The sequence below is a fragment of the Dicentrarchus labrax genome, unplaced genomic scaffold, assembly GCF_905237075.1.
Source record: "Dicentrarchus labrax unplaced genomic scaffold, dlabrax2021, whole genome shotgun sequence".
In the NCBI taxonomy this organism is placed as follows: domain Eukaryota; kingdom Metazoa; phylum Chordata; class Actinopteri; family Moronidae; genus Dicentrarchus; species Dicentrarchus labrax.
Genome location: NW_026136721.1, coordinates 27,825,157 through 27,838,828, shown reverse-complemented (window position 1 = coordinate 27,838,828; position 13,672 = coordinate 27,825,157). Strand labels below are relative to the sequence as shown.

At 38.4% G+C, this 13,672-nt stretch overlaps 1 protein-coding gene across 1 annotated transcript; it reads right to left on the bottom strand.

The window, feature by feature from the left end:
- Nucleotides 1–2,464: 2,464 nt before the first annotated feature.
- Nucleotides 2,465–13,400, bottom strand: ednraa (endothelin receptor type Aa). The gene is made up of 8 exons (XM_051386051.1): nucleotides 13,107–13,400; nucleotides 11,566–12,093; nucleotides 9,666–9,793; nucleotides 7,681–7,879; nucleotides 6,068–6,220; nucleotides 5,708–5,841; nucleotides 5,453–5,561; nucleotides 2,465–4,538 (listed from the first exon to the last, which is right to left on the bottom strand). Exons 2-8 carry the CDS (start codon nucleotides 12,046–12,048, stop codon nucleotides 4,401–4,403), a joined length of 1,344 nt encoding a protein of 447 aa, XP_051242011.1. The 5' UTR covers nucleotides 12,049–12,093; nucleotides 13,107–13,400; the 3' UTR covers nucleotides 2,465–4,400.
- Between the last annotated feature and the right edge of the window lie 272 nt (nucleotides 13,401–13,672).

Below are 13,672 nucleotides of genomic sequence, written 5' to 3'. Positions count from 1 at the left end.
CATCTGTCCATATTTATGACAGTTGTGCATTGCATTGCTAGTCTTACATAATGTTGCTTTTGTGATACACCCATTCAATTCTCATTCATTCACTCTCTTCATTAATTTGTTGTATAATCAACTTTATTTTTCAGCATCCTCCAGTTTTTTTACACAGTCTGAGAGGCAGGCTATGAATATATAAGCACAAAACTAAAATAATGAAGGTCTTTCAATTAGATCAAACATGGACTTTCTTTAAGAGCAGGTCTTTATCATGTCAGTTAATATTGTTTTGCATATTTGCAAACAAAGTGTTAGTGCACAAACCAGTATACACATAGTAAACCTGGAGCTTTTGCGCCCCCTGGAGTGCTGGGGCACAGGGTCAGTTTTTCACTTTGCCTGGTTGGTAATCCATCCTTTGTGACACCAAACTCACTCACTGTAGGTCATGGATTTAAAGGACCTATGTGTAGGACTTAGTGGCATCTAGTGGAGAAGTTACAAATTGCAACCACATGAATTCCACTCTCATTACATGTATTTAGGAGAAAATATATAGACTTTACATACAGTACATGGTTGTCCAACATGGCAGCGTCCATAGAAGAAGACCTGCTCCCTCAGTAGATTAAAACAGGTTATTCTAAGGTAACGAAAACACAACAATTCTTATTTTCAGGTGATTATACACTAATGAAAACATACCTATAAAATGTATATTTAATTTCTGCCAATAGATCCTCCTAAATGTTACAAACCGGACCTTTAAAGTGTTCAAGAAACTCTGATAACTTTTTATGTGACAACAACAGTGAGACATACTGTACATTCAAATGACATGCAGTTCACTCATATTCCCTATTCTCTTTGTGAAGGCCAAGTGCTTCGTATAGCATTTTAAATAGAACTGAGCAATTATATGACCGATTTTCCTTACTCGGATACCATAAATCACAATCCCAATAGCTTGAAAGAAAGAAATTGTTTTAGCAGCAAATTATTTCATTTTTGATTAATCGGTTGACTTTTTTCAATGAACTGGATCAGCATTTAAAATGGATTATATTTTATTATTGATTGTGTAATTCTGTAGCAAGCATTTTAATGATTTTTATCATAATAAATATATATATATACTATATTGTGTTGCTCCTGTAATTCTTTGCTTTGAAATCAGAAAGATTACCACAAACAGCCTGTGTGATATCCACTGAGACACAACAAAGACTTTCTCATTATGAGTTCTCTAATAACAAAAGTAGTGGAAATTGAACATTAACAAAAAACTTAAGTTGAATCACGCTTTCTTTATTTCCTAGTAGAAAATCTCTTCTGAAATGGCTTTCCATTGTCTTTACCATGGAAATGTATTGCTCTTGAACAAATTTTTATTGTAGCAACAACCAAATATGAAAAAGTTTAGCATGGATAAGCACTTTGGACCTTTGAGATCCTTTATTATTTGTTTCTGAGCTTTATTCAAATCACTGCTGGCAAGAAACAAGGTTCCCACCAAATTCCATAGTGCTCTATTTCACTCTCCCTCACTTTTGCTCACACCCTCTGATTTCTCTCTCTCACTTCCCAGAAAAAGCTTGAACATGTTCCAGTATGTTTCATCCTGATAATATATCTTTTTCTTTTTTATTCCCTGCCTCTTTAAAATGTGAAATGTTATATCTTAGCAACCAAAGTTTTGAGTTTTGCTCCATTTTTCAGGGTTATTGGAACCTGATTGTGACATGATTTCATTTGAGGGAAATGGACCAGTTTTATAAAGTTTATGACCTGGCTGAGACTTATCACCAACCCACTGAAATAAATAACAGGGTAACGTCCGATAAAAGCCACAGTGTTATGTTGGACTTGGGTGTTTTTCAACTTTGTGTATAGAGATTGCATGCTCTGGAAATTGTGTCTTTTTGAAAGGTATAGAGAGATTTTGGGTTTTGGATACAAAGTAGCCACAAAGCCGCAAACTCAGTCTTGATACTAGTAGTGCTTTTTTTTTTATAGATAAAGCTTGTTTTTTTTACAGAAAAAGAGGTTGAAATTTGTTTGTGTCGCATTTAATCAAGTCCAACCTACATTAATAACATTTAGTTTGCATCACATCTGTATTATTTATGACATTGTTTATAAGCAAAATATATATAATCGTGCCACAGCAAAGCCAACATATGACTAAAACCTGGATAAGTAATGGTAAAACTTTGCTTTCCTCAACCCTCTTTTGGCAACACAGATGAGAAGTGAGTTATATGTATCAAATTCCCACCGTCCAAGCTGTTCACATCCTCTCCGCTGACATTAGCAACCCTAAGGGCTCAGTTGCCAAGCAGGTCACAGTGTGCTTCAAATCACTCCCAGACGCCTCTTTCTCCCAGACGCAAATGAAAAACAGAAGGGGCCCCCTTGACTTCCCAGAGAAACCAATATTAGTAAGATGGTGAAATATAATCCTCCTTGTTCCTTACAATGGAGATGGAAATTGATTTATTGGTATAAGCAGCAGCACAAACACGTGGTTAACATGTTAAACCAATGACAACAAACAAAAAATATGAATTCCATTTTTTTTTTTTTTTTACAGATTATTATGAATCGCTTTGATGAATAGTGGTAAAATAATACTGTACAGATATGTTCTTCTGTACACAAGTGTGCAAAACACTCCAGCTAAAGAAGTGCAAGTAATGATACACACAGCATTCACACACATGCTAACACACATTCAAACACACACAGGTTTACATGTATTCACATATCAAATAGTATAGTTGTTTGGTAGCTGAATATGACTTCTGCCTAAAAGAATAGTTTTGAAAAATTACCCTTATCACTTTCTTGCACAGAGTAAGAAGAAAAGTAAATTAAAAAACAGATGTCGGTCTGACAGCAGCAAGTTGGCTTAGCTTAGCATAAAGACAGAAACAGGGGGGAAGCACCTAGCCTGGCTCTGTGCGAAGTTCATAAAATCCACCTTTTATACGGATTAAACTAACTAGATATTACATGTTAATTAGTCCGCTTTCGACGGGCTTGCAGGTGGATTTTGTCACATTTAAACAAAGCCAGACTGGTTGTTTCTTTTGTGTCCAGTCCATGCTAAACTAAACTAACCATCTGTAGCTGTAGCTAAATATTTATTTCACAGACAAGAGAGTAGTATCAGTCTTCTCATCTAACGCTGCGCAAGACAGCCAAATTGGCATATTTTCCAAAATATCAAACTATTCCTTTAATTTACCACCAACATTAAATACTCATTTGCCTCTGCCATTACACAGGTAATGTAGTCTGAGTAAAATACTTATTGTTACTGCAATATAACACTTTATAAAAGTGGACACTATATATATATACACACACATATATTCTATGAGTTATACAAGCATACATGTCACAGTTCTTCACAGTGTTTAGAAAAGCACTAATTCCTGTCCATTTTTGGTCTATGGTGGTATCAGAAGTATCATAATGCATTACTTCATATTTACCATTTGCTTGACATGTGCCTATACTTTATCTGCTCTAAAACCTACAACTCTGTAATAGATTTTTGTGCCAGTGTATCTTGGCTTATTCTAACACAGAAATCTTTCATTTTGGATTACAAAAATCTTTGGATCAAGACTACATGAAGCAGAAAGGATTTTTGTTGATGTATGGATGATGAATCTTTTTGTTCTGACACATTTTCCTCTTATCCTGATGAATCAGAGAACACAGAAAGAGTCAAACATGAAGCAACTGAACTTCCAAATATTCTTCTAATTATACCATAAAGTAGCTCAATATAATGAGTGTGAGTAAAATACACTGTACAACCACTCACATGTTCAATGTAAAATTAATTGTGGCTCGAGTCAGTAACATGCTTTCTTGTTTTCCACCGTCAATGAGTGAACTCCAGGGGACAGCGCATACTCATCTCCCATCATTCCCTCTGACAGCACGCAGTCTGCTTTTTCCTTCCTGTGGCTTTGTGCATCCTTCCCAGTAGTGTTGCCCTTTACAGGAATAGCACACTCAGCTACTGATTGAGAGTAATTTATAGTCACTGTTCAGCTGCATCCTGTTAAAGAGTCCTCCTCCTCCTCATCCCGCTCTCCCCCTTCTTCTCTCACGCTACAGCGTCACTGTCCGTGGGTGTGGGAATACAAGAAGTTTGTTTTAGGAAGTTTCACCTGCTGAGAGGATTGGGCAACTTCAGAGCATTGTAAACTAAATCCATTGTTTGTTCCTTTTAAGTCCAGTTCCTTATCCATCGTTGTCAGTGGTCCTCAGGATGTGCATTTGTTGTCTGAAAAAGCACTTTTTGATGTGTATATTTTTGGGTGAGCATTGGCTGCATTTTACAAGCTGGTGGGTGTATGGAGGAAGAGCTTGAAAAATATTCCCCAAGTCAGAGATCAGTCGCTGTCTTTCCTGATGCTGCGATCAGTGTGGAGGTTGTTGGGCTCGGGGCTTTTACACTGGATACTGGTGCCATTCATAGGTCCGATGCTGCTCAGCTGGTTGTCAGAGTAACACCAGCAGCACAAACACGACTTGAAGAAAATGTGAAGAGAGGACAAGAGAGAAAAAATTTAAAGGAATAGTTCATAAAAAAATACACTTTGTTTTCTTGCTGGATAGTAATTGTCAGCTTAGCTTAGCATTAAGACTAAAATCAGGGGAAAACAAACTAGCCTAGCTGTGTCAGAAGGGAAAATATCCACCTACCAGTAACTCTAAAATAACAAATTAACATTCTATTTCTCATTTGTCTAATCCATATAAGCCAAAATGTGAAATTGTGTGAAAAAGAAGTTGCCCATTTTTGGAGAGCTTTATGTTTAGTCATTCCTTGGCCGAGAGCAGTGGCTTCCTGGAGTCTCTGCTGGTTAACAGTAAGTGTTAATTAGTTTGATTTATAGGTGCCGATCTTTCTATCTTTGAACAAAGCCAGGTAAGCGTTTTCCCCTGTTTCAAGTCATTGTGCTAAGCTAAGCTAACAGCTTGTGGCTAGCTTCATAAAACAGCAAATTTTACCAAGACATTGTTCACCATGTGTTGCTGTTCTCTCGTTTGCTCCCCCCTCCCATGACTCCTGTAACGTGCAAACTAGAGGCATGGTTTATCTCCAGCTTTGCGGTGTGTGACCTCAGACATAAAAAGTGAATACATAAATCACCAGGCTGCTTTTACATGTTGCTTATGGAATGTCATCATCGTCACGGCCTCTGTGTCATAGAGACAAAGGCCAAAGGAGTTCACTGTTTACTTTACTGGCCAGACTTAATCTGTGTATGTATGTATGTAAGTGTGTGTGTGTGTGTGTGTGTGTGTGTGTGTGTGTGTGTGTGTGTGTGTGAGAGAGAGAGAGAGAGAGAGAGAGAGAGAGAGAGTGAGAGTGATTACAAGTGAGCGCTTGAGCTTGTTATATTCATTAATATCCATCTGTTGTAGAGAAGAACAATACCTTGAAGCAGTTCTTAAACTTCTTGCTGACAAAGTAGAGGATAATGGGGTTTATGCAGGAGTTGAATGTTACAAGGTTGAGACTAACATGATCCAAGACCAGCAGGAAACTGAAAATAGAAGAAAGACTTATTATCATCATTCACCAAGGAGGCCATTTAAACCTTTTTTTTTTGGAATCACAAGTATAAAGTGCATTTTCCTGTAGACCTTTAAGTAACTTTTGTGTAAGAGAGTTGTTTCACCAGGAACTTACTTGAGCAGCTCACAACGCTGCAGATCCCTCTCGTTGTAAACCGTCTTTTTAAGGATCCTGCTGAGGTGCAGTGGGAACCAGCAGAGGGCAAAGATGAGGACAAGGCAGAAGACGGCCTTGGCCACCTCCCTCCTCTGCAGAGAGAAACAACAGATTTCGTTCCACCATTAGAGGGGAGATGACGAAGTTTGTGTAATGAAAGGTTAGAGGTTAAAACCATGTAATAAACACTGACAGTGGATTTATTTTACTCCCTCAAAAAGTTAACCAATGTTGCCTTTAGTGACATCAACACCTATTATGTAGGTTTATTAGGTTAAGGGTTTGTAAATGCATTATTATTTAAAAGTCTTGTCCAACCTGTTTAAGATGCTCACTGAGGGCTATCCGAAGGCTGCCGTTCCTGTGGTTGAGCATCTCAAAGGTCATCAGTGTGTAGAACACAACTATGCAGAGCAGTGGTAAACAAAAGTAGAAGCCAAACAGCCACCAATCCTTTGCCTTCGTATAGAACTACAGGTAAACAAGCACATGTGAAACAGTAAATTACACTTGATACTGAAATAATACTAAATACTAATAATACTGTGACCCAGTAGATAAATAAAAAAAAAATTTCGTGCTGCAAAACACATCATCCAAGCTGCCCAATTACTCTTCCACACTACACCACCATCTTCTAAATGATGTGTAGTACTGCTGAAAGAGTCTTTCAAAAACCAAAATTGATCTAAACGTTCCCAGGCCCTATTACAACTTTCTTTACACTTTACACATTTTCTGTAATTGCCCATTTCTCACCAATAGTTCCCATTGCACCGCCTTCTATCTGCAAAGTGAGGATCTCTCTTTAACCACTGACATCAATTGGGATAATATACCCTACAGAAGTAAAGTGAAATGATGAATGAATCTATTTTTTTGAATCTATATTTTGTAACTGAACCTGACTCAGACCAACCACCACCAGACAACCCCTGTACTCCAATGCCATTGCAGTCCATATGAGTGCTACATGTGTGGTCTATGCAGTTTAAAGTCTGAAAACAAACCACTTTAGGCCCATCTGGCACTCTGTGGTTTTAAAAAAATATAGTTGGCCAGCTCTTTAAAAACACCACAATTTCAAAATCCTACAAATTTGATTGAACCTTATTAAACAATTTTGATGAAAATCAAAAACAAAGATTTTATGTCTTCAGATTCAGTCCAGACTTTGGCCTTATGTGCTGTCTAGAGACAAAACAAAATCTTTTAAAGAAGGAATGTGTTATTTCATTGCTTTTAAATAATGCTGTTAAGAGGCTACTTTTGCTCAGACCTCAGCATTATATTGCTGATATTTGAGAGACATAGTTTTCGTGCACATGGAATAGATGTGCACATGTGGCTCAGCTTGAGGCCCCAGATTTCAGGCCTCAGTAATTGCACTTGGCCTGCAATCAATTATGTGCTCCAAGGATGTGAAAAAGGCCACAATCACTTGGAGAGTAGTAGACCAGGTTTATCTCATAAGTGATACTCAAAATCTAATAAAATAGCATAAAATACTTACTTATATGTTCTTACAATTTGTCAGATGGTATTTTAATTATTTTTTTGATTATATATTGCCCAAACACGAAATGTTGTAGGTTTTTGATTTGGCTGTTTTATTGCTCTAAAAATATATTTCCCGATAACCAAAATAGCACATCAACTGGCCTATAAAAACACCCATTATCTTCAATCACACAACACATGCTTTTTAGGCTGAACTTGCACTTTCACTTTAAGTAGTCCTCATGCAGGTGAGATGCCTATCTCATTCATTCAGTCGTGTTTTGTCTCTTTATTGCAAAATTCCACTAGCCTTCCTTGACACAGTGTACTACACAGCACATGTTGGCCCTAATACAAGCAAAACACTGGGACACAAACGCTTGATGGAAATGTTCTTATCCAAAAATGATAAGAAAAAGATGACAGCGTACCAACATGAAGTCGCTCTCGGGGTTAAGCATGCAGGTGCGAATGGTTTGGTTTCTGTAGTTGAAGGTGATTATGTCGAAGCCGATAGCCTCCGGTACTGCCAGGAAGAACGACAGCACCCAAATGGACACAATCTCAATGACTGTCAACAGGGGGATGCCCACTCCCTGAACTCTGCTCCAGGATGCCACAGCTCTGTATCTGTTAAGGGCAGATACAAGCATATCAAATGGATGAGACATATCAAATTGATTAGATTAAAATAATATGATTAGGGCATATTCAGTTACTGTGGCGGGAATGATTATGATATAACACTCTTGGGATACAAATAAGGAAATTCAAATTATAAAGTATAAAATGTAACACGATTACCATGATATGAAAAAAAAAATAAAATTAACTAAAACAGGGCTGCTGTCGTTCAGCTGCTTTCAGTCACTGCTCCATCATTAAATAGGAATCAGTATTGTCATCATTTTCTTTGCCTCTCCTGACTGACAAAGCTAACAACATTTTCTTTATGCATGGCAGCACACCAAACACAACAAACTGCTCAGTCAGCAAAGAATATCAAAATGTTAAGAATTAATGAGGAGAGATGATCAATTGTTTATTTTAAATATCTAATATTTATATTTTTGTGAAGCCTCCAAACAGACTGGCCCATGTTGGCAGAGAGGTCTGTCTGTTGGCTTGTGTTTCTCATGCACTGAATACTTGTTTGCTTGTTTGTTTCATTAATGGAAACCACTTGTCGAAATGTTTTAGTAAAATCCTACATCAAGATTTTATAGCAAAAACAATATATTTTTCATGACACATTTGAATTTCTCTGTTGAACAACATGGTGGCATTTATATTTTACTAAGTGGTAATGTATCCACCTTTTTCTCTTCCTCCAACATTGAAAAGATACAAAAGAGTCTCAAGTACTTTGTGCATAACACACACACACACACACACACACACACACACACACACACACACACACACACACACACACAGACACACAAATATATGCTACACTTTTCCTGGAAACAAATGAAGAGCATCTGCTCTTGAACACAAATGTACAGCACAGCATGTCTTTTTCTCATAATAGAGGTCATTAAATATGTCTGCCTAGTTGAACCTTGGAGCCTATTCAAAGCAGGCAGGCAAGGCTCTTATCTCTTAAGTTGTGTCTGGTGCAAAAAGTGAGATGACACTGAGCTTCAGCACTTCATGATCATCATTTATTCATTAGGGGATTTCTACCAAGGCACGATTAAAAAGAACTTGTCAGTATAGTTATTAACATCATATATAGACTTGTGCATGTATCACACACACAGGCATATAAAGTAAGTGACTGTAAAGAAGTAAAGAGCATCTTTTAAAGGAGCTCTTCACAAAAGTTTTGAACACTGAGGCAATGAATAGAAGAGCAGAGAGATGAATATTGTTCCATTGAGACTCAGTATTGACAGACTGAGGCCTTTCCTGAAAGTGATCATCAGTTCAACTAACCAAATCTTCATGTCATTAAACTGGAATCTAATCAAAAATATTAATATGTTTTTGAAACCGAATCAAATTGGTTTAATGTTCTTTTCAATTATTTGTCTGCCTCCTCACATTTTGTGCAATAGGATCTGCTTTTCCAACTGTGAAAATATATATATATCTCTGGAATGTTCTTCTTTCAGGCGCCAGGATGAACTCAAACCTCAGCCACTTCTATATATTTCTATGGAATGATAAAACACAAATAAAACCTTCTCCATGAGAATGAGAAAAAATGTCCAATTAATTCTCTAAAATCTACCTCAGCACATTGTATGACATAATAAATGTATATTTTTTTCTACTTTACACAGATCAAGATTTTTGCTTTTACTCAAATTTTCATATTAAAGACTCTTTTACTGGGTTACCAAAACTCACCCTCATATATCAAAGCTCTAGATGTGAATAAAGCAGTATGGAAAATGAAAGCACTGACCTGTCAACGCTGAGGGCACACAGGTTGAGAACAGTAATGCCCACAGAGGCTTTCTGCAGGAAGGGCACAAGCTTACACAGAAACAGGCCAACACCACTGTCGTCAAAAGGCCAGCGTGAGGACAGGAGCTGGTGGGAAAAGCACATACGGTAACTCTCACATAAACACTTGTCTAAAGGAATTAAATTACATTTGTAACAACATTTATTGTTAAACATTCATAACATGCATACTAATATGATTTGTCATTAAATCCCTGTTTGGCTTAGGTGATCTGTCAGTGCAAAATAAATGATTTTAAATGTAATCTGTCTTTATGAATCTTTAGGACTAATCTGACTTTTTCTTTTTTATTATGCTGACCATCATTAAAATCTATGTAAGGCAATTTTATTGCAGGCCGAAGGACATCAAAGACCTCTCAACGTCATCTTAACGTCAGTGTGAGTTTAGCCTCACATGGACCATATGGAGATCATCGGCTAAAATAAACTTATAAATAAAACGTTGCACGTCTTTTGCAAAACCTTAAAATGTCCTGCAAACATACAACCTTTCAAAACAACAACCACCAAACCTTAATAATATGTCAATATGTTATCTCTCAGAGCCCCTTCCACAACCTCTTATAATATTATTTCCTTTGGGGAAATAAGTCAAGGCCATGTGAGTTGAGACCTTTGTTTCCATCAAAGTGGTTTTGGCAGTTTTCCTTCAGTACGATGTAACTTGCGTAAAACAAGTTTCTCAAAGATGAAGCTAAAGGAAGAACTTCACGGTGCTTCCTGGCCCTCTATTGTTGACTTGTGCCGTAGTGTAGAAGAGCAGCACAGAGGAAAGAGGCCACGCCACTGTTTTTAGAGTATAAGAGATGACTATTTCTGGAAACACTGAGGAAGTGAACAAGGGGCTTCAACATGGTTTCAACATTGTAGACGTGGCTCTTTCTTTGTTTGTGCATAAACTGTTCCCCCACTGAGTTCTTTGTTTCCTTTTTGCCCATGTGCTGCTCGGACAACAAAGTCCCAAGTTAACTCTAAACAGGTGGCTTTCTCATTTTTCACTTGTGAAATGGCATTTCCCATAATACACTGGAAAGATCAGGTTGACTGATCCATTTTGCCATCATTCTTGATTTTTATACAGAGCATGACACAATTTACTGGTGTAAATCAATCTGTAGTCCAAAAGTAAACGAAAGGGTTACAAAAAATAAATACAATTAAAACCAACAATGGCTCCCAAACTGATTCTTTGGAATACACAGATTCATCATTAGACAACTAGGCTGATTATTTTAATGTTTTCTGATATAGTTTTGTTTGCTTCAGTATGTTCATAAACAGGAATACATTTAATTGAACTTTTAATTATGACCAGGATGAGACACACTTGATTTTGATTTAACCACAGTTTCAGTCAAATGTTTTAACCTCACTTTTACTTGGATAAAACATTATCGATGAAGAACTGAGTTCAAAACTCCACACGTGATTCATCACTTAAGTCGCACTGAGTATTTTTTGTTTTTTTGGGGGAAAAAAACCTCTAGATAAGGGTAATGACTAATGTCCCAGGTCAATAGAAGGCCACTGGCATGTTTGACTGCAGCCTGATTCCCATGTTTATTTAAGTCGGCCATATCCCTGCTCCTCTCATCACTAATCTGCCCATGCGAGGAAGATAATGACGTCCGACTGATTACACTTTCCCGTCTATTTGCACACTCCCATACACCCCCCCTTTTCCCGTCTGTAATATTCCACTTTATCTCTGTGTATCACCTCCATTGTTGCTGCATTTCATCATATTAACACAGAGACCTGTCACTCAGCAGCTTGGCTTTGAAAATAAGATAAAGACTTTAATTAAACATGCACCAACAGAGTGAAAAAGGTACCTTGTATACGTGGATGGGGATATCAATGATTATGTAGATAAGGTCCCCCAGTGCCAGACTGGCAATGAGGGCGTTTGGCCCATTCCTCATGCACTTGTGCAGGTATATAATCCTCAGCAAGGTGGCATTGCCGACCAGGCCAATCACAAAGACAGTAATGGAAAGGATGGTGTTGATGTACTTAAAATAGTTCTTAATAGAGGTAGTTCCACGGCACATCGGAGGTGGATCTGGCTTCTTTACGACAGTTTCATTTGAAGATCCCACAGCTTGTGCATTAGGGATCCCCAGGTGGAGGCCTGGCCCCGTACTGGGACTGATGGTGCTGTAGAAACTTGGAGATTGGAGGGTAGAATGGACCAGAGAGCCTACGAGAGGGCCCTCCTTTGCTTCATTTCTGTTTATCTGGCACATTCCTCTGGCTGCCATACAGACCATCAGCACCAACATATGTGCAGCTGGAGTGCCCATTATGGAACACATTTGTAGCTTTGATTTCACTGATTGAAAGACTGTCCCAATATATCACTGGTGAGAAAAGAAAAGAAATAACAAGAGGAACATTTTGTTATTTTTCTGACAACACACTTAAGAAAAAAAAACCAGCAACTTCACAGGTTGTTTCGCATTTTGCTTCCACTTAAAATCTAACCAAAGTGGAATATTATCCATTACAAGAAAGTTAAACATCATTACTGTCCTTTCAAAAGCTGTGAGGAAGTTAATGAACTTCTTCAAGACTTCAAAAAGGTTTTGCCAAGGGGGCACAGATGGGAGATGCCAGGACTAGTTACAGTCATGCAGTTCAGGATGAGGCATCAGCAAAACGCATTGGGCATCTTGTTTGCTCTCAGTTGTCCCTGGAAGAAGGAGCTGTCGGTTATGTCTTTGCGTCAATAATGTTGCAGCTACACAGTGAGGCTTTGCTTGTTCTTATGTTGTTTTCATAGTGAGACCCTTGCATGGGTTTTCAACCAAATGATTTCCTCAATTTTGCATTCTCCCTCTGTTTCTAATTTAGAAAGGTTTAAACATGTGGTTAGAAAACAAAGAGCTTTTTTGGTTAGTGCCGCAGGACTGATTTCCAGTCAGAATTTTTCAATGCAAGCAGATGATCAGAATATAAGTACAAAATACATAGTTATACCTCGGATTCCCCTTTGAATCCTTTCTTTACTTTAGTTTACTGTTATTATCTTGATATATTCACCTTTACTGCCTCTTCACAGGGAAAACAGCACACTTTCTGGACAAAATCAGAGTTATTCATTCCCCAAAACTCCTAGTAAAGAGCAGATAAAGTTTCAAACTGTCAGATCGATAGTGAAGCCCTTTTCATCATGTCACAGCACAGGCAACTCTTATAGCCCAGAGTTCTTCCTGTTCAAAGTCCCAGCTGTCACCAAGTACACAAAGAACTATTTAGCAGCCAGCCCTTCAAGTAGCATCACAGTTTAGCATCAGCATGACACTGCTGGGATCTGTGACAGCACGCAAACTGATCTATCCATAAATAATAAATACGTTTGGTTTTCACCTACCTTCTCTAAAATGTCTGCCTGGCCCCCTTGGAAACCGTCAGGCAAACTTTCGGCTGAAGCCCCCAGACATCTGTATCACATCACATGAGTAATTAACGCACTATCAAAGCCGCACCGTATCCCACTTGGTTTGAGCAATGCACCCGTCTGCTCTGAGGTGCCTTCGCATTATGGCTCAGAGTTTGCTGTGGAGAGTTTGCAGTATGTCTGAGTGTGTGTGTGTGTGTGGAGTTGTGTGTATCTCTGCATGTGTGTGTGTGTGTGTGTGTGTGTGTGTGTCAGAGCACCAGTGAGACACTTTGACTGGGTGGGATAGTAAATCTCCACCTCCCTTTGGTAACAGACTGGGCCCCCCTTTGGATACATCACCCCCTCTCCCCTCTCTCTCAGAGGCACCGCCTGCTGACAGTCATCTCCAAGGCACACACATACACACACACACACACACACACACACACACACACACACACACACACACACACACACACACACACACATACACATACACATGGGCAGGGGCATCTGGGAGCCCAACGCCCCTCCAATCTGCCCCTTTCCATAAATCC

Excerpts from the sequence above, each read along its gene's own strand:
- ednraa (XM_051386051.1), bottom strand. The coding sequence starts at position 12,048 with ATGTGTTCCATAATGGGCACTCCAGCTGCACATATGTTGGTGCTGATG. Across the intron at positions 6,221-7,680 it reads CCGAGAGCGACTTCATGTTG|TTCTATACGAAGGCAAAGGA; the intron begins GTACGCTGTCAT and ends GTTTACCTGTAG. Across the intron at positions 4,539-5,452 it reads AGTTTAAGAACTGCTTCAAG|TCGTGTTTGTGCTGCTGGTG; the intron begins GTATTGTTCTTC and ends ATTTTCTTCAAG.